Source organism: Hirundo rustica, chromosome 5, assembly GCF_015227805.2.
Source record: "Hirundo rustica isolate bHirRus1 chromosome 5, bHirRus1.pri.v3, whole genome shotgun sequence".
Classification (NCBI taxonomy): domain Eukaryota; kingdom Metazoa; phylum Chordata; class Aves; order Passeriformes; family Hirundinidae; genus Hirundo; species Hirundo rustica.
In genome coordinates this window covers 15,459,275-15,486,895 of record NC_053454.1, presented here as the reverse complement: position 1 = coordinate 15,486,895, position 27,621 = coordinate 15,459,275, and the positions used below count along the sequence as shown (strand labels likewise).

The 27,621-nt window shown below is 40.6% G+C and overlaps 1 protein-coding gene across 10 annotated transcripts in view; it reads left to right on the top strand.

Annotated features, from left to right (window-relative positions):
• The first annotated feature begins 1,879 nt into the window (after window positions 1-1,879).
• Window positions 1,880-27,621, top strand: part of LCORL (ligand dependent nuclear receptor corepressor like) — an 82,592-nt gene continuing 56,850 nt past the window's right edge. For 5 of the 10 annotated variants that reach the window (XM_040064374.2, XM_040064377.2, XM_040064373.2 and 2 more), the window contains exon 1: window positions 1,899-2,046. In XM_040064374.2, coding sequence (XP_039920308.1) covers window positions 1,899-2,046 — 148 coding nt within the window. Of the gene's footprint in view, window positions 2,047-27,621 lie in introns of all 10 variants that reach the window. The other 5 variants (XM_040064376.2, XM_040064372.2, XM_040064375.2 and 2 more) reach the window with 2 other exon arrangements.

Sequence of the window (27,621 nt, the reverse complement as noted above, 5' to 3'; positions counted from 1 at the left end):
TGCCATGTCTTTGAGGTAAGACCGAAGACTTTCCTGGCCTTTTGGAAGGCCAGTATGAGATCCAAGGTACTTTCAACAGATCTGAGTGGAAGAAGGAGACTGATAAGTTGCTGCTTATTTATTGCAGGTAGCCATGACGAAAAGTTAAGAGGAAGCAAAAGGCTGCCTTTACACCAGCACTTCCAGTTTTGCCATTCTCCTGAAAGGCTCCACCAGGCTCCACCAAAAAGTGGTAAGGGCTTCACTCCTACATAAGCCTTGCTTCTGACAGTCTACAGATACACAGAGGGATGAATGAATGGGGAATAACTTCCCCTTCTTTGTTCAAACTTGAAGCTCTTCTGCAGTTTTGACACAGTATTGCTGCTGTTAACTCTGCTCATACTCTAGAACAAGAAAATTGGTATAGAATGATTGGGTTCTTTCCAGCCTTGCAGCTTCAACCCTTATAGGGGAGTAAGGGGAGAAGCAATGGTGCCTTGTCTTTTCTATGGCCTTATTAAATCTTGTTTTCTATTACAACCTCCAAATAAGCACAGAAAATGTAATTTCTTGCTGAAGTGCTGCTTACAAAGACTGGTATGAGAAGGAGAGCATAAGGGAGGAGAAGGCACTCAAAGACACACCAGGATCTGAGAAAACTGCAGAGCTTGATTCTTCTGTCTAGGGAATTAAAGATTGCTAATTGCTCTCTTGCAAGACATGGATAGCAATTGTCACATTAGACTGGTGGGATATGTGTCTTGTGCTGGAGGCACAACGCAAGGGTGACTGCAGAGCAGCACAGCCGCCCGTCCAAGCGGTTGTCAAATGCTCCAAGTAATCCAATCTGACGTTTGTGTGTTAACTTTCTTGCAGTTACCTTAATCTGACTTCAGTTTGTAGGTTGATAGTAAGCCTTCTCAGGCGTGCTTCCAGATACTGAACTGAACTGATTTGGCTCCTAGTTTTCACGCTAGTCTTTTCCAAATGTGTGGTGGGCGACAACGCTGTGTGACACCGGTCTCCAGCAAACCTCCCTGTCCGTCTCTAACATGTCCAACGACCCCATCAAGACTGGACTGAAAGCAAAGCCGTTGAAAACAGACTGGTGAACTGGGCAGCAGTTCAGAAAACTTTGAAAATCTCCCTGCGGAGTGAACCCGGCGAGCTGGCTCGGAAGGCACAGCGCTGTGTGACAGCCGCGTCCGTGCGGTGGTGGCAGCGACGGAGGGGGAGCGAGCTGGAGGCAGTCCCGGGGCAGGTGTGGGTGAGGGGCTGGAAGAGGCGGCGGGGCACCTGAGCCAGGAGCCTCGCTCCAAGCAGCGACCAGGACAGACCGTGGGATGAAGGCGAGACCCACGCCGGTTTCTGAGGTGCTCTGAGCCCGGCACTGTGAGGCGCCGGGCGCTGGGACCGCTGGCAGGGCCGGTTGTGCTGCCCACCCGGGGCGAAACCCGGGGGGCGGTGCCGCTCCCCTCCCTCACGAACTACAGCTCCCGGCGTGCCTTGCTGCTGCCTGCCCTGGCGGGGCCAGTGCAGGTGGCGCGCTGCCCTGCGGGAGCTGTAGGCCGGCGGAAATCGATGGGCAGCTGGGCAGTGGCGGGCAGGGAAGGGTTGGTTGTCGGTTCTCGGTCCGGTTTTCGGCCCGGCCCGCGGTCTGTAAGGGAGAACCGGCGCCCGGGCCCGGGCCCGGCGGACGGCGGGGCGGGGAAGGGCAGGGCAACCGCGGGGAGCGGGGCCGCGCGTCAGTCAGCCCGCCAGGCGGCGCGCGCGCTCTCCGCGCCGGATGCTGAAGCGGGGGGGGAAGGGGGAGCGCGGGCGCGCGCTCGACGAGGCAAAGGGGGGTGGGGGGGAGGGAGAGGAGCCGGGGGAGCGCGCGCTCGTATGTAAATGAGCGGGCGTGAGGTCAGAGGCAGATGGAAAAGGGAACAGAAGGAATGGCCGCCGCGGCTCCCGCTCCTCCTGCCGCCGCCTCCCAGTGCCGGAGCCCCCGCTGCACGGCGGAGCGCAGGGGAGTCCGCCGAGAACTCGACTCGTGGCGGCACCGGCTCATGCACTGTGTGGGTAAGAAAGGGGGCGGCGGCGTGTCCCGACTGCAGCGGGGGGGACCGAGGGCGAGGGACGGGGCGGCGAGAGGGGAACGGGCAGCGGGGCGGGCGAGGCTCTCCGAGCACAGGTCTGTGGGGTGGGTGGAGGGGGGGCAACGGGGATGGAGGAGCGGCTCCAGCGGCTTTCTTGGAGGGCGGGAGCAGAGACGGGTTCTGTAGGGGAGAGCGAAGGTCCTAAGCCGCCTCGGGGCAGCAGAGGGTGGGTGTTACGGCTTTGCCTGGGGCCGGTGGGTCCCTCCCGTTACCGCCGACCGAGACCCTTTCTCGGCTCGGGTCCTTTTGTCTCGGCTCCTCGTCGTTGGCGCGGTGAGCGCCGGTGGCTGCCCCCCTCCTCTCATCCTCGCCACTGCCTGGGGGGCGGAGGGGGGAAGGGAGCCCGCCTCTGTGTATGTGTCTGTGTGTGCGTGCGCCTTTAAGAGGGAGCCGCTCCTGCACTGACGGTTGGGATTTGAAGTTTTCCCTCCCCCTGGAAGTTGTCATGGCGACGGCAGCTCTTCTCCCCCCCCCCTCCCCTCCCGCTCCCGGGGCTGCCCCGGTGGCTCTCGTGCCGGGAGGTTTCCCGGGTCACGTGACTCCCCGCGCGTGTCCGGCTGGCGGGGGCGCGCGGGAACCGGCGGCGTTCCCGCCTGGAGGAGCCCCGGGACCGGGGCTGCTCCCGCTGCGTCCGCCCGGGCAAATGCAGCCTCCCCTCCCGACCCCTGTCCCTGTGAGCGCTGGCAGTCGGCACGTGTGCCGCCTCGGGGCGGCGGGCGCTTCGGGTTTTTGTACGTTTGTTTATTTGTTTTGGGGAGGTGGGGTGTGAACGCTGAGGCCAGGAGCTGCTTATCTCTATTGTTTCAACAGACGTTTTCTTTCTTGGGGAAATAGAATCCTTGATCTTCAAGTACAGTGTTAGAGTCAGTGCCGATCCTCCCCGATGGCTGAGCGGGGAAACACGTCTAGTGTGGTTGGGAGGGTGAGCAGCGCTTCATGCCGTGTTTCTGCGGGCGCTTGAGACAAGAGCAACGTAAGAAGTGAATACCTAGCAGACTGGTGTACCTGTATTTACAGGCGATTAGCGCTATCCGAGTTCGTGGATTTTTTTTACATTTTTCAGTAACCTGAGAACTGCTTGATACGAACAAACTTCTTGATCTTACTGTGTTGCCCCAATAGCGCTTGTAAACGCCTGTTGTAACACCTGGGTATATGTTAACATGCCTGTGTATGCGTCCGGTGGCTTTTTATTCTTCCAAGTTATAGTATTGCTTAGAAAATAGTGTTTTCAAAACACTGCTACACTATATTACACTTCTAATAGAGAAAACACGGTTTAATTAGAATATATAGGAGAGCCAGTTTGTTGGCATAGATGCTGTGATAAGGTGTTAAATCTGAGGATGGATATCTCTCACAAGTGGCATTTACTGTGGTTGCCTGTTATTTCATGGCATTTCATTTAAAAATTTAAACCAAAATCCCAGAAATCTCCTCAGGCAATGGATGACTGAAGAAACCTTGGGGTGATAATTGTACGCTGTCAGGTGTGTTTGAGAAACAGTTGCACAGCACAACCCACACTGAGGAGCATAAAGAAATACAGTGAGTTGATCTGCTGGGCAGATCTGAGTTTAGGGAACTTCTTTGGAGTTGCTTTTTTGGGTCAGCCTTTCACTGAGAATTGCAGAGTGCAAAACTGTCATGTAATTGCTTACGTTTTACACTGATTGCACTATGGCGGTGCTTCGCATTCAGCTTTGTTTTATTTGGAATAAAAGTTAAGAGTATGATTTCTTTGTATATTCATGATGTGAAATTCGGTTAATAGAAAGGAGCCCTGAAATTATTAGCAACTGCTGAGGAGAAAGGACATGGGTTTTGGCTTAATAGTTAGTCAGGAGCTATCTCGGTTAAGAACTGTTACCTGGCAGGCCTGTTGAGCAGCCCTTATCAGAGGGAGAGTGTAAACAAAGTGGCAAGGAAAGTGAGTAGTCAGGATAATGGAGGTAGAGTATGCTTAACAGGTTTGGACTGGGGGTTTCTCGTGTGTGGTTTTTTTTTCCCCTTTACTCTTTTGAAATTCTGTTGCATTAAATTCTGTAAAATAACCTCCTACAATTGCTAAAAATAACTTCTAAAGTAAAAATGGTGCATTGTTCTCACTTGCCAAAGTATTCCTGAGGACTTGAAGAGTCTAACAAAGCTAGTGTTAACTGGAATGTCTGAACGATGGCTGGGTTGATGGCTGAAATGGCAGCGTGGTGGAGGAAGGAGTGGTGAGTATGATGGATTTGACACTGTTCTCAAGAATCATGTTTGTAGTAAAGTGAGAAAAAAAATATGGTAAGGCAGTAGTCCCCCAGTTCTTGACCTTTTTGGATGAACAATTTTATTTTGCTGTCTTGTGTCATTTACTGTATTGATATTAAATTCAATAGCGGCATTTCTGTAGTATAATTAATTGAGCCCTTTGAAATAATTTATCTCTCAAGTGTTCCTCATCTACTTTCTTTATGGAAGTGGTAAACTGAGCCAGAGATAACACCTCCAAGACAGTGGTTGAGGCTCACAGTGAGCACTGTTCATATTTACAAGAGTGAGACTGAAATAACATTCAGTGGAGGGCAAGTGATGGTTAGGGATTTCTGCTTGAAGTTGCTGAATTGTTTGTTGGTCAAAGCCTGCTTGCAGACTTAACTCTAAAGCCCATGCATATCTGTAAAAGCTTGGGGTTTGCCAGCCTAATACATTAATTTGTGACCTGCAGAATATGATTTAAAGTCTCATGTCAAAATGTTCAAACACTTCAAGAATTTGAAAAGAAAAACAATGATAGAATTTCACTGACATTACTGAAAATCTGTTTATTTGGTATCTAAACATACTTGAAGGTATGAAAGACTCCACATGGTAAATGAATGGAATATATTAACAGAAATTTGAAATAGGTGTTCTGTACTAAATGTCTGTTCCGCTGGAAATCTTTGTGTGCGTTATGTTGAGCACTGACATTCCTAAGATGCTTAGACTTGTGCTTATTGGGTGTTCCTAACTCTTGCATGACTCGATCAGAGTTCAAAACTAGATGCTCTTAAAAAGCACCTGGAGATCTCAATTCTGTCGGTGTCCTTACAGCTGTATAGTATGTGCTAACAAGTACTGCTTATACTTACTTACCAGCAGTGCATGTTTTGTCCTAGGTGCAGTCCTTGTGACATAACTAATGCAAAAAGGACATAACTAATGCAAAATGCCCTAATTCTAAATTGTGTATTTATCGAAAAGGGCCAGAAAGCTGAGAATTGAAGTACCTGACTTGGCCAGTAACTGATTTCTGTGGTGGTTTAAATTGCAAGGTAATTTATAGAAGTGAATATCAGAGAGATTTAAAAGCGTTCTCTGGTGCTTTTGATTAAAACTTGTAATGTGAACTGATAAATTCTATTCCATTGGATTGAGAGGCTTTGGCAGTATGGAGCTGTAAGTCTAGCATTGTAGTCAGCCTTAAGAAAATAGGGTTTATGCAGGTTTTTTCAAGCAGTAATTGATCCCATAGCCCAATTTCATTTGAACTTCCTAGGTAGAGTGTTGGCAAGTACTTTTGGGTTCCCATTACTTTCATGAATAGGCATAGAGGAGAGACCAAATAATGGCTGATCAGATGCAAGGAAGCTTCGAGCACAGGGTTAGGCTTTTTGCTGTATTATCACAGTAGCCTGTGGGTGAGGTTTGGAGCAGTGAGGCTTTTTAATGGAAAGTGCCTGGTAATTCCAGCCATTGATATTGGAATCTTGCTAGGACCCTGCAGTGTGTGGTGAAAATGTAATAGTGTCTATATTTTTTTTCGTTTTCAGTGAAAGCTTAAAATACTGTTGAACTTATTTTAAAAAAAATACATTGCTAGTTGGGGGAAGGGTAGAAGTTCTACTGTTCCTCTGCTGCAGCTCAAGGGCACACATTTGACAGGAAATAGCCTTAGTATTGCTTTCCTATGAAAACTGAAATTTGATCAAAGTGAAAATCCATTTTTGTATGGTTGTGAAATCTAGCATACAAATACTCCTTTGCTCTTGTTAATTTTTTTCAGACTTTTTCCTTCAAAACTAAGATACATTAGTGCATCTAATTCTGTTTTGATAGGTCTAGACTTTCAATTTTAAAAATTTTTTTTTTAGTATTTGAACTTCTGCTCCTGCTTACTATTTTTGAACAAGCTGTCTCAAAAGTGCACTTCCACAGAAGAGGAATTGCCCCCAAACAAAGTATTTATAGCTGCTTCATTTGGTGGTATCTCCATGCTTGCAACACTCCTGCGTTAAATACCTCATATCTTTATTCTTACAATATGCAGCAGTGTTCTCTCTTTCCATGTGGCTCTAAGTACTGTGCAGCCAGTTCGTGTCACTTTTTTTTCTAATACTGCTATGACTAGGTGGTTTTCTATGGTTGCCATTGTAGTAGTGGGAGAGCCAGTTATTTTACTACACATCTGTGATGTTCTTGTTTCTACTAATGATTGTTGCAGTGGCTCAGTGCTTTGTCACCTGTCAGGCCACTAGCAGACTGCATGCAGTAGTGACTTCAGTATGATATCTGCTTTGAACTCTTTTACTTCCTTGGCACTCTAGCATCTTTAAACAGCCAACAAGCCTGCTATGGCCACAGTGCTATCATCCAGTATGATGGGCAGTAATACTTGGTGTAAGATGTTCCTGTGGATCTGTTGTGCTTTGAGGTGCTGTGTGAAACCTTTGGTGTGATTCCAGCGAGAAGCAGATCAAGGAAATAATCTCAGTGTTACTGCAAATGTTGAAAGAACAAGAAGAATTAAATCTAGATCTCAATCACAGCACAGGTTCACAGGCAGTTTTTGATGCAATGAGGGAAGATGGTATCATGTAAGGGAGTAGCTCAAACTAGTAATAAAGAGACAGGTGTGCATTGAACACTTACTGTGCACCACAGTTTAGGAATGCAATAAAGTGCTGATTTGCATTGTCAAGTCCCATGGAACTGTTACTAGAATGGAGTAATTGCGATTCTGACTGCATGTTCGTGCCTCTTGGATGCTTGCATCAGCACTCATTGGACCCCTATCTGATCTGCTTTAACTCACTGGTCAACTGGCTGTTGCAGAGTTGAGGTTTTGCAGCAAAAAACCCAAAAATACCCCCTGATGACTCCTGCTGATAGCACAAGGATAGGAATGGGCATTTGCAGCATGGGTGATGGAAGAAAGGAACCGTTGGATTGGTTTAGCTGACAGGAATGGAACACAGTCTTAAATGTACCATCCCAATTTCCCCTGAACAAAACAGGTTAATAAAAGGGGAAAAAGTGATCAGTGTGTATGTATGTAGGTCATTGGAAGTTGCTGTGCTGTATGTATTTCATTAACTGTCTTTAGACTGAAGTAGGAGAAAACACATGGGGTTTGTTTTATGTCGGACTACCTTTGTTTCAAATATGTAGTGTTAAATCAGCTTCTTTTCCATATCCTCTCACAATCCATTTCACCTCATTAGCTTTTCTCTCAGAAAGAAGTAAGTGGCCACTGCTGTCCTATGTTTTTGAAGGGCTATCTTATGATAAACTCTTAAGAGAAATTTCTATGTGGTGAAAAGAGTATAAGGAAAGTTAGATTAATGACACCCAGAGATTTAGTTGAAAAGGCAGAGGAAGGACGTTCTGTGTATTTAGCTGTAGATGCAGTACTAGTTCACTGATCCCTTGAGAACCTGCAATTGTAAGGATCTGTGGAGCATAATTTTTATGGAAGATCAAAATCTACCTGCTACATAGACTAATCCATGGATTGTGTGGCATGCATGCAGTGCTTGATTTGAGTTCTTTGCACATGGAACAGAAATGTGTGGCTGGGCATGCAAGCAGATACACATATCTTCAACAGTGTTGATAAAACCTGTGATTGTTTTTGGTGCTCCCTATGTCTAGATACTGGTATGTGGAAGCAGTTCAATTTTTAAGTGTTCCAGGAACTACTGTAATCTTTGTCAGTGTTTCTAGGCATAGCTTGAACTTTCTTATTGTATGTTCTTATATGGTAGCTGTTTACTTTTTATGTGCTGATAGAGAGCTAAGAAATTTGAACTCTGATAGTCTTTCTACATTATAGGCACTGAGAATTTCTTAAGCTGGAACTTGTGTGAACCAAAACCATGGAGTGCAAATAAAGTCACTGCAGCTCCCTCCCAGTTCTTCCCTCGATTTGGCATTTAGTAACTGTATACTCTAATGCTTGAGGTTGGTAACTTTCAGGGTTTGGGATTAGTTTTTTTGGGTTTGTTTGCTTTTTTTGTTTGGTTGGTTTTTTTGGTTTTTTTTGTGTGTGTGTGGTTTTTTTGTTGATGCATAACACTGTATTATTGCTTTTCTTTCTGAACTCACTGTACCTACCTTCAAGATTTATGTTGACTGATATGAGCATTCATTTATTAAACAGTTCAACAAACTAGGCTGTAAAACTAATCTGGTTTAACACTAACCTAGAAGACAGGAGGGGAAACGTGGCAAGAGGAAGAAGAAAGAAAAGGTCAGATCTAGTTTAACTTGGATCAGTTTTCCAATCAGGTTTACAATGGACCTGTTTTTTCCCCTGAGTCAAGTGTAAGTAGCTTTACTGGAGAGAACAAGGCTCCTGATTTTTAGCAACTGCTTATTTCAGCAACATTTTTGAGTGTTTGAGGTGTGTAAGTTGGCTGGAGAGTGTCCGAACCAACAAGACTTGATGAGAGAGAATACAGTACCAGTAACAATTAGATTTTTCCACTTGTTCTCCCTTTGTAGTAGAACTTGTCTGGTGTAACAGTGAATTGCCCTTCTGTTTTACGTTAGTCTGGGAGGTCTGCAGTAAGTTTTTTTGTTGTTGTTGCTCTGGGTTGGTTTTCTGTTATTTGGGTGTCCTGAACTGCCTTGCTATGTAAGGGAAGTAGTAATAGGTATGTTATGCTGATCAGTTTATCAGATCAGTGTATGCTGTTGAGGAGCTGTATTCCAGCTACTGTCAAATAGCTAGGGCTTGTGCTGCCTACAGCTAAAATGGGAAAAATTAGTACCTCTTTCCCTTTTCCACTCTTGCCTTTTCTATTTTTCAGTTACATTATATGGGTGTTTTGAGTAGAGAGTTACAATGGATCCCTTTTTCTTGAATATGACTCAAGTATCAGGGCTTCAAACAAAGTGTTGCTCTAACCTTTAGAGTTCAGTGTGTTTATGTAAAGTGTAGAGGTCAGGCAGAGCTTTATAGACTTCACTAACTGAAAATTCTTCATCCCAGTTAGAACGACTGTCTCTTATGTTATTCTTGAACTTTGCTCTCTTCAATGTGCTTGGTGGGAACTTTGATAAGATAAGTTGGAACATTAATAGAGGTTGGAACAGAACTGAATTGGTGTAGTTCACATGTATAGTGTCAAACTTCTGAGAAGTTAGATGACATTCGAAATTTGGTTACCGTACATTAGGAAAAAAAAGACAGAGCACAAAACCAAAATCAAACACAACCTCGTTTGGGGGTATAAAGCTGGTATGTGCTACATCTCTTCTTTTTCCACTGCTAATCTACCACTTTATCCTTCCATTCAGTAGAGGCATAAAGAAGCCAGGAAGAAGTGAGGAGAGAGTAGAGAGGATGGATGGTAGTGGCTCATCTGTTTGAGCATGTAAGGGCACAGAAGATGTGTTGCAAAGAGCAGAGAACTCTAGATATGCAGAAATGCATTGAGCTGTGCAGGCTGAATTCCTTTTTATGGGACATGGTCAGCAGCATGTCACTCTGCAGATCAAAGAGCCACGTGTTAGGGTTTTGGGGGTTTTTTTGTTTGTTTCCACTTCTGGCACAGTTCAGGTTCCTGTGTAGTATCTTGAGAGGCTGGATTAACCCCTTCTTAGATAAACATCCTGTTCTTGGCAAAATTATTCTAGCATCTCAGTTACTGCTCTGTGTTTGGTTCTCCACATCCATCCGGGCTTGTATCTCCACAGCAACATGTCTTGTATTGCGGGAGTATGATTTGGGTAAATGTCACTAGATGTAATTTTTTTCCCTGTTTTTAATTTTTTTTTTTTTAAGTTTGTTGGTAAATGAAAGCTCACTGAATTTGTGACCTCTTTAACTATGTTCCTTGCTTTCAATTTCTCTATAACCTAGTAGAGTCCTGATATCCAGTTAGACATGCTAGTTTTTGTGGCACCTGGGGACTGATTACTCATGTTCAAAGTGCTGTTCAGTGGGAAAAAATTACTCGTTTTTAGTGTGTTTTCCTGTAAAATGTTGCTAGTTTATTTTAAAAATGCTTAAATTTCAGATTTTAAGTATTTATCTTCCTCCTTCCACATTTTCCAACTTCTTCAAATCATCCTAATTAAAGATCGGTTCATCTTACGTGTGAATAATAGTTCTCGCTGTCACAATTCCACTTTCATGGAATTTTATGGAATATTAGGTTTATAAACTAGCTTTAGTGCATTTCTACTCTGATCCACTATTAAGTCAGAGGGTAGTAATTAATCTAGGGTTGAATATGCTCCACCTTTTCATAGCTATTGTCAAAAAGCTATGTATATCTTATTTAAAAGTTTTATTTTCCATTCTAAAAGCACTACACGATTTAGCAATGCCAGTTTAAAATGCTACCAGTGTAAAACTGCTGGACATATTTTGATTAACAATGAATTAGTATTGCTGCCATATCTAACGTAGATTATAGAAGACTGCTTTAAAGGATCCCTGCCTGTGATGGCAGCTGGCAGTTTGGCTCACTGAACAGAGCATGCCGCAGCGAGGCCCAGCTAAGTGCAAAGATCTGACTTCACTTAAGTGTAGCTATTAAGCCCTCTAATCTGAAAATGGGGGATGATTGTCAAATGGCTACTGTTTTGTGACCTTAGTTCAGATGTAGGTCATTCTGGTGTTAGCCACTGTTGATGGGGAAGAAAAATAGAATCTGAGTTTTACTCTTGGCTTAGACTGTTCAGTGTATGGGATTGAATGCTAGCTGTGACAGTTTCAAAAGTTTCCTGTGCTATCAGCTACATAATGCAGTGATTGTGGAGTTACCTGTGATTCTGGGATGTGCTCCTTCAGTTTTCTTATTCTTCCTGGACTATCTCTGTCCTTCTCTCCATCCTTCAACTTTCATGAGTAGTATTTAGCTAAAAACAAACTTGAAAGTGATACAGTACAATGGCTGCTGGGAAAATAAGGTTTATAAACTCACTTCTGCCATTTTGAAAGGTGTCCCTGCCCAGAACAGGGGGCTGGAACTATAGAAGCTTAAAGGTCCCTTCCAAGCCAAGCTCTTCTATGATCCCTTTTTACTTGGGAATTTTGCCACCTGTTGTGTGTTCCACTCTGTTGTGGCTTTCGAGATCAGAGATCTTCCTGTGATATTTAGAGTCTCAGAGCTCTCCTGATTAAAGCCCTGCCACACCTCTTTCTGTTGACGCCTAAATCTTTTTCAGTTATAGTTGTCCTGTGATCTATCAGGAAATTAAATCCTTTGGTGAAAGTAATTTCAACTGTGCATCTCTTATTACTTCGTTACAGGTATGTTCCTGCACGTCACTTAATTAGATGTGAAATTAAATGTTTTTTGTTTGTCTTTGAGGCCTACATCATACTCTGCTGATGCAACGAGTGAGAACTTCCAGTGTACTTTAATGCTTCTTTTAATGGTTGGTTAAATATATTTAGTAAAGTAAAACTTATTCTTAAAGAAATTGTCTTCTTGAGGCTAAACCATCTCCTTGAGCATTACTTTTTCTTGTCTTCCTCATTTTTTTGTCAGTTCTGTGCCTGTTTTATGTGCACAGTTCCCCGCAGGCTTGATGAAGTTTTGTCTTGAGATTCCAGTTGAGATTTAAATTGGTTAAACCATGACAACACATCTGTCCTCACTCTAACTGATGTATATGCCATAAGCGTTTCATGCCAGTCTGTTCAAATGGTGTCCAAAGGCGTGCACTCCTCTTCCATGTCACCAAGCCCTCACAGCTGTCTAAAGACCTCAGAGATTTAAGGTGGCTCTTGATTTTTGGCCTTTCTCATTTTCCTTGGGTGCCTCTCTGCAGTTTGCTTTAATCCCTTACTGCTTTTGAAACAGCAACAGCAAACCCTCCCTTAAACTCATATTGGCCTTCCTTTTGAAATGCCAGATGTTACACCTTCTCAGAAAGAATTTCTTCAACAAGACCATCAGACAGGATATATTGGAAAGTACTTTTATTTCCCGTCTGCATCCTTGTCAAAGTCTACTGACTCCTGAACAAATGGATTCTACCCTAGTGAGATAGGATTTAATAAGAAATGGTCCATTTGGGACTTGTGGTGTCTGTTCTTATCTTGAAACATCGGAAGTGTCCAAAGGGCTCTGAGATTAATGCTGATGTGAAAAACTGCACTTCAGCACTGACCCTAGATCAACTTTGTGCACAGCCCTCGGGAGCAATGGTAGATGAGCCCTGGGTCCTTCGTACCTTGTTGTGTCACTTGCACAGAACAGAGCTTTTTCTTGAAGCTATAGCTTCTCCTCAAAACATAAGAGTTTCACTAGAAAATTCTTATTAGAGATAAACTGCTTAGTAAATCTTAAAATAACAGTTTTTGAGCAAGTGTTTATAAATTGGTCATGTCTAAATTACTGTTGTCACCTCTGGCAAGCACTCCTTGTCCCACAAACCTTCAAAGAGTGAAATGAAAATTTATTGTATCATGGATTTCTTATTTAGGTTGTCAATGCTTTCTGCAGTTACACTGCAGAGTAAAAAGCTGTGAGAGAAATACACTGTAGTGTGACCTGAGGAAACACACATGATGAATTAAGGTTATTGAAGTCTGTGATGCTACTTGCTGCATGTGTCTCTTAATTGGTGACTTCAAGAATACTTGTGCTGTGGTTCAGGAAGGGGTTTGCTGCCCACACCTGGCTTTTTAAGGCCATTTACATGAGGTTTCACATAGAGTAGTAGTTTGTCAGCTGCTGCTTGATGCGACTTGAAGTAATTGTCTGAGGAGATCGTGGCATCTTTTCAGCCTGGAGAATCAAATTGCCTTTTTTGCTTCCTTCAGCCACCAGCATAAACTACAAAGAGCCAAAACAGCCTCTTGTACTGTTGTCTTGAGAGTAGTTTCTTGGTAGTGATTTGGATGGTGTTTTTGTGGAGCTGTTCATTCTCCTTTGCTGTGTGTGATGCTGCGCTTCACCTGCCCTTAACTGACCTGATGGGGTGGCATTCAGGGTAGTTACAAACTGGATACTCTTCAGCATCTCAAGTGGCAGTCAGGCATTTTCTCCTCTTTCATTCTCAACATTTCTGATTAGTAATAAATGGTTTTTTGCTCTTTGTGTGAGAGATATGAGCGATCTTGACCTATGAGACTGATTTAAGGAATTTGATACCAGATGAGTAACTTTATACTAAGTTTTCCAGAATGCTGGTGCTGAGATTGATCTGATTCCTTCAGAAGTTTCCCTCTTGCTGGAAATGCAGACTGTAATCACACCTTTCATTTAAGAAAACCTATTCATGTGTTCTTGACATTGCAGTTCACTTGGCTTCTTTAAGTGGTTGCAGTTATCTTTCCATGTTGTTTCATTAAGAGGGAAAAGTACTCTACTTACAGATCAGCTCAAAGAACTGAATTTTCTGGGTTTGTCTTGCTTGAGACTTGTGGGAACAATGGGTTATGGCTGTCTTGGGTCAAAGAAGCTCACTAAACTGAGTGGAATAATGAACTCTGCTAAAGATTCTGCGTTTCTATTTATCTTGTAATTTATGGTTCCTATGGAGAAAAAGAAATGAACCCCAAAACAACTGATTCAAATTCTTTTTCTTTTTTCAGCTGCTTGATCTTTGTGCAGAATTTTTGCTGAGTTGTTTGTTTTAAGGAATAAATTAGGGATATTCACTTTTTTCTTCTTTTGCATAGTATAAAGTGAAGATCTGTCTCTTTGTTTTTAAAGCAGACTAACAAATTTAGAAGTGAGAATTACTGTCTGTGGAAATAATGAATGTTTGCTTTTGCTGAGGAAGAGCCAGTGCTGCAGTACAGAAGGAACAGAGCGTTTGTAAGACAGGATAGCTACTGTTTAAACCCATCTGCCTTGTGTAAGATCTCTTGTCTTTTCCCAGCATGGTTCAAGTATTCAGAATCTAACCACTAGGTACTTAAAAAATGTATCTGGTTTTCCTTTGTGGTGCTCTCCCTGCTCCCCAACTCAGGTTGGAAAGTTGTTACTAATGTGAATTTATTTATAGAGTCTAATCAGAAATTCAACGCAAAACTGTTACAAAAATCTCCCAGTAAATTCTCATATCTAGTATATGGTTGAATTTGAGTGCTACCTGAATTCTGTTCCACTACAGGTGAATTAAAGCCCTACACTTCGAAGCTTACAATTTTCTGCTTTATCTTGAGCCATTTAATGATTGGGTGGAAGTTCATCAAAAGTTTTTACAGATTCATGCTAATTGCTTAAAGAAAAAAAAGCCAAACCAAAAAATAAAAACCAAACACCAATCACACCTGCTTAATCTTTTTAATTGTGTCAAATATTAAAAGCAAATCCCAGAGTCTTTTTCCTGTTCTCTTCTTATATGTTACACATTTTATCTGATGAAGATGCCCAGTGTGAAGCTAAAATTTGTGGTTTAAGTCATTCTTTCTGTATTTCTGCTTTCTGATCTCCAGGGGGAAATGAAAGGATTCAGCCTTCTTAATCAAGAGTTAAACAGTTGAAAACTTTTGTCTATTCATTTCAGTGTATTCTGCAAGTTCAACAGATGTTGACTTAAATGATGCAGGTTGGTTGTCATATGACCTGTAAGCTGGAATACACTGCCAACATGCCTTGAGCAATGTCATCTTTTCTTTTATTCACTGGACATGTTTAAGTATTTGAAATCACACTTTAACTGAGTTCTTTCAATCTAATAGGAGCATCTGAGGTACTTGCAATTTTAGCCTTGAGCACCAGAAAATGTTTTTTAGAGAAAGTAGGCATACTTAAAATTTTTTATTTTAAGTGAAGTTTTTAAGTAGATATAAGTAGATTTTATTGTTAACATGTTGCTGGCTCTAAATTTTGTCTAAATTGCAAAGCCAGATTCTGCCTTGATTAAGGAAATAATGGCTTTTACAGGGACTTGGTGCGGGGGGGGGGTGGGGTTGCTGGTTTATTTTTTTTAAACTAGGTATATGTAAAAATCAGCTGTAAATCAAAGGTGAGAATACATGGCATAGGTATTATAAAATGCAGAAAAGAGAACTTAAGATAAATCTAAGAAATCCACTGCTATTGAAAAGGTATGTTCCGCTCATTTCATGCTAGCACTGAGGTACTTCTAGGATTACTAAAATTTTTTTAAAATTATTTGGTTTCAGATTTGTGTTAATGATATGTTTGAAAACAAATATTTGAAGAATTAGACACAGATTTATAGAGCTGATAGTTCACTCACTATGTTATAGTTTGGTAGCTTGATACAAGAAGCCATTCCTTTTGGAGCTTGAAAAGGTAAGAGAAGTATCAGTTGATTTCAGTGCAGTCTATTTGCTGAATTTCAGTCAATTTCAAACTTTCTAAATAATAAAAACTGATAGTTTCTCAATAACAAATAGTTACTGAGTACTAGGAAGATGAATCTGCGGGGAAATATGAATGACTTCTCTCCAGTTATAATTTCAAAGCTGTTTGTGGGGAAGAGACAGGTTGTTTGAGTGACACAGAAATTATAACTGAAAAGAAACCTGAAAAATCCCTTGAAACTGATTGTCTTCTGAAATTCCTCTTTCTTGTAAAACTTAGTGTCAGGTATCAGTTTCATGGAATGCTCTGAAGGCTTGCAACTTCATTAGCTTGCAATAGACACACGATGTAATATAGAATCCTAAGCCTCAGTTTATCAAAGGCTAGGAATGTTTTGATTTTGGATTTTTTTTTTTTTTTCCCCTAGTAAACTGGTGTTTTCTGATAACTCTTTTTCTAATAGTTTTTCTTAGTGGAAAGCCCAATGCTCTTTGATTCTGATAATCCAGGAAGTCTGCAAGACCCATTTATTTGTTAGTTGAGTCCTAGACTCTCTCCCAGATGCTGTGTGATGCTGCACAATGTTTTTACAGTTTTACTACTGTAAAACAATGTTGTGACCTATTCATTGTTACAGACTCACTGTGGACTTGACTTTTCTGTGGTTTAGTGAACATCTGACTAGACCTACATGTACAAGAAAAGAGTTGGTCTAACAATTCTAAACTTTTTAGGTAAAATGGTTAAACTTTTTAATCCTCTCATAAATCTTAAACTTATAATTAAGAAACAGTCACATGCTTTAGGCACATGGTTTTCTGAAAGTGACAGTTGTTCCTATGTCTTCCTCCTGGGCATTATTTTCCTCATGTTGTAAAACTTCAATTGATACCAAATGAGGAAGTTGTGAGCATTTTTCAAGCTGGATGTAATAATCTTTTGCAGTGTCTTCCTCCCTCTGAATTTCCTTCTCTAAGGATACAAGCTATGAACTGTTCAAATTATTGCCAGCACTGTTCTGAGTAACAGTTGGTTTCTCAGTTTATCTAGCTCTGATGTAGAGTCTTGGAAAAAGAAAGGCAGAATTAGCTTCAGTCTGAAGAACACCAATATTCACACCAATTGCATATTTAAATGTCCCAGTGCAGCAGCTGGGATTAGATTAATGTTCAAAGAGAGTTTTTAGAGTGAACAGAGATGAAGTTATAGTGGCTGCCACTTGGAAGCATTTTTCTCTCTCCCTATCCACAAAGCAGCAGTCACTTCTGAATGTCATCCTTATGCCTTTTAAATTATAAATAACACAAGTCTCTCAGAATATCCGGCTGCTGCATTAGAAATTAAATCTACTTTTAATTTTGGCAATGTGTGAAGGTACAGTAAAAGGTGTCATGTTGGGCTCTCCTGTTTACAAGTCTGGAAGGACACATTGGCATAGAAGAATACTTTGGAGAATGGAGCTGCTTCTCTTTTTATTGAACCTAATTTTCCTTGCTGTAATTTATAAATACCTGAACTCAGAATTGATGCTAATTGCAGTCTTTATTTAACCTACAAAAACTTCCCCCTCCCACCCCTATTGGCTGCCACCCTTTTCTTTAAAATTGTGAACAATTAGGGGGGAGGCACATTTCCTCTTTTTGTTCTGCCTCTGAGGTATAGCCAATGTCAGTCTCCCTCTTTGTGTTCAGCTTAATGCTTGTAGCTGCTTCATGTTAGAGCTAGTTATTTTGATGTACATAGTATTTTTCTGAAACTATATTTCATCACTGTCTTCACCCCCACAATAAAGCACAGCATAGAGAGTTGAAACCAGGGATTTTTAACCTGAATGAAAAATAAGCAGTTAGAACTGACACAATTCTGTAGTCTCATTTCAAGTTTTGGTGACCGTGTCTTGCTGGCAGCAGCAGTGTCCTCAGCTGTGTTAGTGTCTTGACTCTTGGAGTCAAAATTTGCAGAGAAGGAAAAGCATCATTTTAGCTATGGTTTGGAATTTGTATTGGAGTCTAAATAGAGGATTTCCTCCCTTTCATTTTGGAATCTCTGGTATGTTGGTTCCTGTTTGCTCAGGGAACTGAATCAATATGGTAAAGAAAATGAGTGTTTTAAGTTAAATGTTTAGAACTTTCTATTATAAGAGAATTTTAATGCTGTAAGCAAGAAATGGATTCAAGCTACACAATATATTCAAGAGAAGCCCCTTCCCTCCTCTATTCCTATGCAAAATCTGTCCTAATTTAAGTCTCAAGATGTTTTCTGAAAGAAAAATGGATTGCTTTTTACCTTATAATCTGGCCAACACTTTATCTAATAATGTATTTTAAGAACAAATATTTTGTAGTGACATTACAAAACAGGAAAAATAAAATGTTTGAATAAAGATATAATAATTTTTGCTTCTGTTGTCATATTCTGTGTCCTGAGTATTCTGTCTAGCAAGTTACTTTTTTGGTTTTTTTCTTGCCATTTGTATAAATGGGAAAAAAGTGATTGAGTGTTTGATTACTGGTTTGTGTGTTTGTATTTTGGGGGGGGTTGCTTGCTTTTTTTTTTTTTTTTTTTTTTTTAAATATCAGTGTTTCAGCTGTTTTATACTGTAGTCAATCCTTTCCAGATTGTTGCAGTAGTAGATTTAAAATCAAATATGTAAGTAGAACCAAACTAAAACAAGCCACCGTCAACAACAAAAACCCTGTGACTATGAGATTTATGTCAATATATAAGCAAGACTAGAATTATTAATCCTTCCATGGTTAGGGGAGGACAGTGGGCCGACAGCTGCTGACCTGTGGAAGGAAGGGAGAGGCAAAAGGAACAGACACAGATGTTAATGCTTAATTTAAGTTTCCCAGTTAAACACACTGCTCTGCTCCTATAAAATATTAAAATAACTCTCTTCTCTACAGAGTGTTCTCCTGTAACAAGTTGTAAGGGAATTTCTGCTTATATCCTAATGGTGGGATAAAAGTAACTATGTATAATAAAAAAATGTATGTAATTATTTTATGTTTTTTCAAAATTTTGAATTAGGGCTACAGAAAGCTCATAAAATATTTTTTTAAATAATTGAGAGTGATCTGATATATCAAAGGAACCTGGTGATGTCTGAGTAATAAACATACTCTTAAGGGGTTTGAGGTTCTGATGTAATTAATTTTATTTTCCTGTCAGTTGGAAACAAGGTGCAGAAGTTTGGAGCACATAACCATTTTTCAGCTAAACCAGTTCCTTTCTGTAGTGGCAGATAATGGTGGTCAACAGAGTGCAAGCTACACCTGGAAAATATAGGTGTGTACTTCAGAATGCTGTAAGTTAACATGATTAGAAGCTAAAAGATGACTGAAGATGAGCTCCAAGTCCCTTTCCTATGAAAGAGATAACTTGTAAGAAGGGCAGATTTTTTAAAGGAAGCCAGAATAAAATGCTGCTTCCTACTCTTGCACCTGTATTAATGATAAATAATATTTATCAGTAAATATTGAAGCACTATTGAGAGAGAATTTGAAGAAAAGTGAAAGGTTTTCTTTCAGGGAAACTGCAACTTTGTTTGCCTGGGGTACATTTTGAAAAAAAAAAACAAAGGCAGTTCTAATACTTGACAAAACCGATGATGCTGAATTCTGTCTGTGGTATGATTGTTTTAATCCAAGGTAGCTGTCTTTGTAAGGCAAACCACAAAACTTCCTCCAGATATACTCCTGTACTGGGCCAAGCTAAATAATGCAGTCATGAGAATGTACAGAATGAGGAGAAGGAGAATTGAAGTTTTTTTTATTTAGATACAGTACTATTTTGAATTACATGCTATATTCAAAAGGAGTCACTTTTCAGATGCGTGAAGCAGGGCAAAGTTACAAGGATAGTGGGGGGGAAATCAAATTCATTTTTCTCATGGTAATGTCAGTTATATCAGTGAGTTTTTGCTCAGAACTCAGTGTTTGTGTGTTATACCTTGGTAGGAAGCTACTGCTACTGAAATTCAAGTGTGTCTGGAGTGAAGAGGGCAGGTAATGGAGGAGATTGGCTTGCTGGCTGGGGCATAAACCAGTGTGCCAGATCTGTCTTTCAGTCCGTAATTTCTTTTCAATGCAATTTTAGATTCTGAGACTCCTCATACAAATTTTGAAATAGTCCTCATAGATCAAGAAATACCAACTCAAAATTTAGGTTCTATGACTTCAGAATGAGAGCAGAATTCATATGTCAACTAGGTAAGTGTTTAGAGGCAAATGCAAAAACAGAAATTGAACTCGAGTTGTTGTCACGTCTGTTTAACAAATGGATAAAGTAACAGTAGCTGTTACCACACAAAAAAAATAAAAGAAGGGTAGTTTAATTTTAATGCTATGTCTGACAATACAGTGCTCAATCTCATTAAATGTAATCTTGTTCTTTGGATTTTCCTAATTACATTTTAAAGACCATTTATTAAATTTTGCAACCTTTTAAGAGTTGAAATCAGCAGTTCTGAAACTCCTTTCACGTTCATTTTGATTTAAAAAGCAACATTAATGGGCTAAACTCCACTCTGCTTAAAATGCTTTTTTTTTTTTCTTCAACTTTTGTTTTCTCAGCTGAGAATATAAAATTCAAAAAATAAGGATGATACATGAGTCTTCTTCACTGATGCATGTTACTTAATGAGATCTTAAATAGGAGTAGGGGTGAGGCCAGATTTTCCATAAGAGGCTAAATAACAAATGGTTTGGACTACAGTAAAACAACTTGAACCACCATAATTCAGATTCTTGGTGTAGTAAGCTACAAAGTGAAGGGTGATGGAAGTAAGCTTTTAGGCACACAGAAGTTGTGAAGATTTCAACATACACTGCTGTTAACTTTCATAGGTGGGTTAACAAAATTGTGTTTTCCAGAGCCTCAAGGTTCTTTTTTTTCCTACAATGCCTCCAGAGGCCATAGTGCTTAAAGATAAAAGTCTCATTTCATTGTAGTTAAGATACACGTGCATGCCCTGTCCTTCAAAGCAGTGTGCAGCAGTCTTACCCTGTGCCAAGGGGATGATGTGCTGGAAAAGAAGGTAGGAAGCAGAACTTAATTTGCATGTGCTCAGATTCTTCCAAATTCCTTAACACATAGAGCAACTTAGAGTGGAGGGTAACCTTAGTCTGGAGGGTAAATTTTCACATTAGATAAAAAGTAGAGCAGTACCTATGAATCAGATGAGCAATCTTGATAAGCATCTGCCTCTTTCTTTTTTTCTTTTTTTTTCTGTCCCTGTAAGGAGCATTCATCTACTGTTTCTGGTATTCATTCAGAGGTACGAATAAAACAGTCTCTGTAGCTTAGAAAAATATTAAACCAGAAATGAATTTATTTAGGAGTATTTGAACTTTTATCTTTGAGCAGATGAACTGATAAAAGGCTTATACTTTCCTAAACTGGAAAAACTGCAGCAGATCAGAGGAGGGGAGAGCAAGTATAAGCAAAAGGTTTTTTAGGTGGCTTGCTGTGAGGTCGTTGATGTCATTATTATAGTTTGTACAAGTTTTGCAAGGCATCTCTTGAGATTTAGTGTTGTTGTGTTCTAGCCCTGAGTAAAAGAACAAATGAAAAAAGTGTTGGTTTTTTTTTTAACTAAAAATGAAAAATGGTTATATTTTAGTAAAATGTCCTAAATATAGGACATAGGCTTAAAAAAAAAAAAAAAAAGCCTTGTAGCTAAAGCCCTAGAATTGGATTACTTCTTAAACAGAAGCATGGAAAGGGGAAGAGAAAAAAGACTAGTAAAGAAAGAAAAAGGCAAAGAGGGAATGAAATATATCTGTTTTTATATCTGAAATGGACTTTCATTTCTAAAGAACAGGGGTTAATATGGCCATATACAAGCTAAGGGGAATCAAGAAATTAATGTGATGTAGAGTGCACAAAACCTATCAAAAACTTTGATACAACCTGTGCGTATATTGCGGTTCCCTTTCCCAGCTACAGAGTAATACTACTCCTATCTTCAGACCCACCAAGTGGTTCATTTGAAAGTGGTAGTCAAATGTCAGCTCCCATTTACTATGTGATATTTAGTCTTTTTTAGGCTATTCCTCTAACACAGAGTCTGTATCATTCAAAATTTTTGAAAACATACTTTCAGTCTCCATTCACTTAGAGGATGTGGGGAGGGAAGGAGGGGATAGGTGTTGAATTCAACTGCGAAACTAAAGTACCTGGTTTCCTCTTAGGAACATTATGGAGATAAAGCTTTTGGAAAAATAGTAGCCAATGTATAGCTAAACCTGCCTGACCTCAATTTGTATTGTGTAACTGTTCATTTACTATTTCTGTCCAAAATTAACCTAGACCAACTTGCATTAAAATTTCACATGTAAATGTTCACCTTGTGATTTTCTCTGGGCTTAGTGCAGCATAGACTATCCATTGCTTCCATGGTGACAGGGACTGACTACGTGGCTGCTTCTGAATTTCTGAATGGAGAAGGCTTTTGTAATTCACAGCCATGCAGCTGCTGCTGAGGAATAGGATGAACAAGGACTATCTGGTCATGAAGAAGAGTCCCTGTATATTACTTGAATACCTCTAAGTGTGTATAAGGTGCACAGTGTTGGAAGTTTCCATGGAATACATACATATAATTATTCCTCCGTTTTATTCACGACAAGGAATTTTACAGCCTGCACTGTTCATGTGTGGCACTCTCTAATGTGTAGCTATGCTTTAGGATGTTTCAGACACTAAGTAGTTTACAGTGATAAAATATTACAGAAAACTTTATGATTTAAGCTTCATGAGCAGCTGAAAGGTAGCTTCTCTTTAAGATTTTAAATAAAAAGTAGTGAAGGCAGTCTAAAGATTGCCTCTGGACTTAATAATCATGTTTTGAAACTGAGTAAACTTGTGGAGACACTTAACATACTGGAATTAATTCACAAACTATTGGGTTTTTGAGTAGCTTAATAGTGGTAATTGTTCTTCACCTTGTGATTTCTTTTACTTTAAAAAGTAGTTAGTAGGATAACTCAATAAAAACCTTGCCATAGACCCTTGGCCCTTATGAGACTTCTCCGGTTTAGACAAGACAGTACAGGATCCCAATTGTAGTTCTACTGCACTCCCCCTGTCTTGAGGGAGGGATGTAAATCAGTGACTGCTAAGCCCACAGAAAATTACTCAGCTATTCAAGTTCCTCACTTCCCTTGGGATCCTGCATTCCATCTCTTGGCTGCTGTGGCCAAGACCATTGTTAACTGTCACATCACTGATTATCTCTTATTTAATGATAAGTAGCAGCTAGATAGTGCCTTCCCCTACTGAGCTTGTCCACCACCTCAGGCAAGTTTGTCCTCTGGACACCACAGCATCCCCTGGGTTGCTTGTGCCCTGGCATGTTGAATTTCCAGCATGTCTTGGTGAGGTGATTATGCAGTCTGTTTTTTTGTTTTTGTTTGTTTTTGGGGTTTTTTTTAATGGTGGTGGTTTTGGGGGGGTATTTTTGTTTTTTAAGACTTCATCTATCTAACCTTGATTGGCAGTCTTTATAGTCTGTAACAGATGTTCGCCATGATGTTCACCTGGTTGAATCCTGACTTGTAGATTTTTAACTGTCCTGTAGCCCATTCCAAATTACGGCTCCATTTGTTAAAATTTAGAAGTTAGAATCTGGGCATGTACTGTCCTTGGCTTTCTCACTTCCCCTTTTGTACAAGCCAGTATCCATCCACTGCTGTTGTGCAGCTGTGTGAACTGCCTCACCAGTAAGATCATTACATGCTCTGGTTTATACTGGTGCTTGCTTCCTGTGCTGAGTGTGTTCATATGCAGCTGCTTAAGGTGTGTCCCTGCTTCTGCCACTTGTTCAGGGGCACTGTAAAGACTTCCTTGAGTGCATTTGCCCTTTCTGCCTTTCTCTTCCTTTATAGGCTTCAGTCTCCACTTTCCTGAGAAACCTCCTTTGAAGACCTCATTATGAGGCAAGCCCGTTGGCAATGGGGATTTGCATTATCAAATAGACCCCTTCTTTCTCGAGCACTCTTGTTTCTCAAAGGAGCCTAATGTCATGAGAGCTGAAGTCCTGCCTGCAGCCATGTAGATGTTGATCGGCACAGGATGTTTGTTTGCCCTAGGAAAGCCTTCACCCTGGATCAACACCTGGGCTCTGTTATTTATTACACTGACACCTGTGCTCCCGTAGTTAGCTCTGGTCTGCTGAGGATCACTTTCGGCAGTATCATGGTGGCCAAGTAGATGGGTAACTGGCTATTTTCAACAGCCAGATGAGCCATAACAGTTTCTCTGTAACACTGTGGGTTTGGTCCGGTGGCAACAGCTGAACTTCTAAGACAGCCAGTCTAGCTGCTGGGCAGAAGCCCCATGGCAGTCTGCAGTTACTGTCACCTATTGCTTCCTTTTGGTGGCCTTGGCTGTGACCCGTGGCTTATATGCCAAACCTGATAGAACTTGTTCCTGGGCTGTTTTCCTTTTCCGTAGCCAAATAGCTACCGATGGAAAATGGGAGCCCCCTTCCTGTTGCCGGGGGTCACAGCTTCAGGCTCCGTCCTCGTGAGAGTTCCTGTCCCATCCCAGCCCCGAGTGAGCAAAGCAGTATTGTTGGTGGGGGGAACAATGGTAGGGAGAGTTAATACAGGGGAAAAAAACCCACCCTGTTCACTGCTTTATTCAAAAATGCAAACTGGATGTCGGGGGCTCCTTTGCTGGAGTTTAAATTCCCCAGCATTCAAGTGGTTTTAGAGTCTTTCTTGCCCTCTACAAAGCTCTGAGCCAAATGGATGAAAGAGACGGAGTCTTCAAGGTTGCATGCTTCGTGTTTATTGTTCCTTATCTTACAATTTTCTCAGTGTCCAGCAAGATGTTTGCCACGGCTCGGACATCTGACGACGACTCCTGTCTCAGGGCTGTCCTTTTCTTTTATACTAATTGCTACGTATTCTCTATTTACTATTTCTTACCAATGTCTATCACTAATACTAAAAAGGTAATCTTTACTCTGACCCAATCCTCACTAACTACCTTGTGCCAACGTCACTGCAGAAATGGAGTGAGGGAACAAGAAGGAAGAAGAAAGAGACAACGCCCCAAATTCTCCATTTTGCCCCATTCACTTCAATGCCAAAAATCCCAAACTCACTGTTTTTTCACCCTGTGATGTACTAAACTACTATTTTTCACACTTTTGTGGCCTGTAAACCCTCTTGCAGTGCAAGAAGCCTTTCCCATGTACTGAAATCAAAGCCAGTGTCTCTCTGAGCTCTGGGCTGGGGTCCCAGACCCCCCTGCCCAGGTCTCTGACCCTCCAGGGCAACCAAAGGAATGCCCTGAACTCCAACAACGGGAAACTTGTAACTGGGTTAAGAGACTAGCTCTGTCACAAATTTCTACTTACGAAGACTGTTGGAGGAACCTATCTTAGATTTTAGAGGGTGTCAGATAATAAAGAAATATGATTCTTTCCACATGAAGATATAATAAATTTATTAGACAAAGGAGGAGTTTGACAAATGGAGGTATAGCAAGTTACTAGAGCCAAGTGTTGCTTTTCAGTTTGGAGCTAGAAAGTGTCAGATCTCGAGTAACAGTTTTGAAAGGCAGTTTGGAATCAGAGGCAATCAACCACCATGAGACAGCAAATTCTGTAAAACTATTTTGAGGCAAATATTTTCCATTAGTGAATCATAAAAAATATAAGCAATTTGTATTTCTGACTGGTTTCTGTAGGCACTTCAGGTTCTGGAGCGTTCCAAAGCTGCTGCTACTGTTTGCTTAAGCATACTGACTCAAGAGGAAAACAAAGATTTATTGAACTGCTTGTGTCCAGATGGTTACCTTTTAGGAAACAGTGCCAGCATTCGTACTAAGATATATCTTCACATTTACGTTAAACTAAAATTGTATCAATTCTGCAGAAAGGCAGTAGTAGTTTATGGAGCATGGAAGTAACACAGGTGCTTTCTGGGAAAATTTTAGCCTAAGTTCTGAAAAAAAATTCTCTTGATGTTCTTAGGTTATACATGTGTTCTTTTAAAAGAAAGCCTCCAGTATTGAAAGGTGAGGAAGCAAATGATGTGGCAGGGTAAGTCTGTTGTGGCTCCTTGGAGAAGTTCTGTAATACTTCAGGAAGAGAAGCAGCCCGTTGGATGGGTAGGGTGGAATTAAGTTTGGTGAGTTAGCAAAGCAGCAGGCTGGTATATTCTTTCCTCAGGGTAAAAAAAGTGAAAAAGGAGAAAAAACAAACAAACAAACAAACAAAAAAACCACCCCACACCAACCACCCCAGAAAAAACGCACAAAAAACCTCACAACTCCCACAGTGTGCTAATTGCCATCTTCAATACAAGCTGTATGGAGGTCTGTTTGAGGGTTGCATTTCTCCTTGACAAACTGCTGCTTACCGAGCTGGGGTTTCTGTGCTGTGCTTTGCATAGGCAGGAGCAGGTAGTAGGGCAGATGGATAAGGACAAAAGTAAAGGCAGAAATAAGTACCACCCTCCACAGGGTGGGAAGGGTGGTAGGTGTCCAAAGACCAGGGAGGTTTTGGGTGCCAACTGGAATGGTAAACAAGCTTCCTGTTGTTTGATTGACGAAGTCCTGAAAAATAGGAGTTGCTGTTTGTTCTTTTGAAATAAGCAGTTGTCTCCAAGATCTGCTTCATTCATTTCTTTTCCCAGGGACAATAACTTGGCAGAACATAACTAGCTGCTGATCTAAAATGGCTTACAGTCTGTAACATTAATGGCCATACACATGGTGTGTTTTGCATTTCCACTCTGTTGTGTTTGAAGGATTGCTACCTTAACTTCAGGCTTCACCTCTCTTGCCTTTTCTGTCTGTAACCCTTTGAAGCCAGAACAGGAAATTTGTGCAATGCTAATATGATGTGTATTTTTGTTGCATTGAATCCAAGAGTGTGGCTGGATGATGCCTTATGGTTGATTAGTGTGTGCCTGGGCTTTGGGTTTTTTGCTATCTAGGTCTTGTAGGCTGTTTAAAAGATGTGGGTATATATGTTTGTTAGAGGACAGTGGTTTTGTCATTTAATCTGTGTTGTCTCATGGTACTATATTTATTACAAAGAAAAGTGGAAAATGAAATCCATATAGTTCAAGATATAAATCCATTTATAGCTCACATAGCAGATTTATAGAGATTATGGTTGATCCACAGTATAGTCCATATATTAAAATTACTTTGCAATGCAAATTTTAACAAAATCTGACTTGTCAAACTGAACAGCTCCTACATGTTAAGATAGGTTCCATTGTCTGCTTCAAATATGGTACATATTTATTCTTCTTATACTAATGTACATAAATTCTAAACCAAAAAGTAAATACAGCTTTTGGTGAGAGAACAGGATGTTGTGTTGTCTTAAAGGACATCATATGATGAGCCTATTTTGTGATTCTGAATGTTCTTTGTAGCAGTTGTTTCCTGAAGATTTTGGTATTTTTATGTGGTGTGATGATAAAACAGTCATGCAAAGTTCTGGTCTAGCAAAATAGCTATGGACAGACCTTTAGTATAAAGCATGAGAACCTTCAAATGCTGCTTTGAATTATCCTCTTATTTTCAAATAAGCTTATTATTTGGAAGGAGAAAGGGGGGCACTTGGAAACTGTTTCTACATTGAACAAAATTGTTATATTGATGCTGTAAATTGTCACCATATTTCATCAGTTATCATGCATTTTTTTGGTGGGTTTGGGATTTATTTATTTATTTATTTATCTATATATTTATCAATCATTTGATTTGCTCTATGTCTCATCACCCTTATTGATGTATTAAATTTTATTAAATAAATTAAATACCTAAACATACTAGCTGGTAAATCTGTAAAATAATTGGATTTATCTAATCTTCAATTTTAGAACATTTTTGTACGGATACAGAGGACTAGAGAGCAACGTCACGGTATCAGAAGCAAAAGAAGCTTGCTTTTTTCCTATTTGTTGTAATGTTAGCCTACTCAGATTATGTCATTTCAAGAGATTATGAGAAGTTCCGAATCTTGA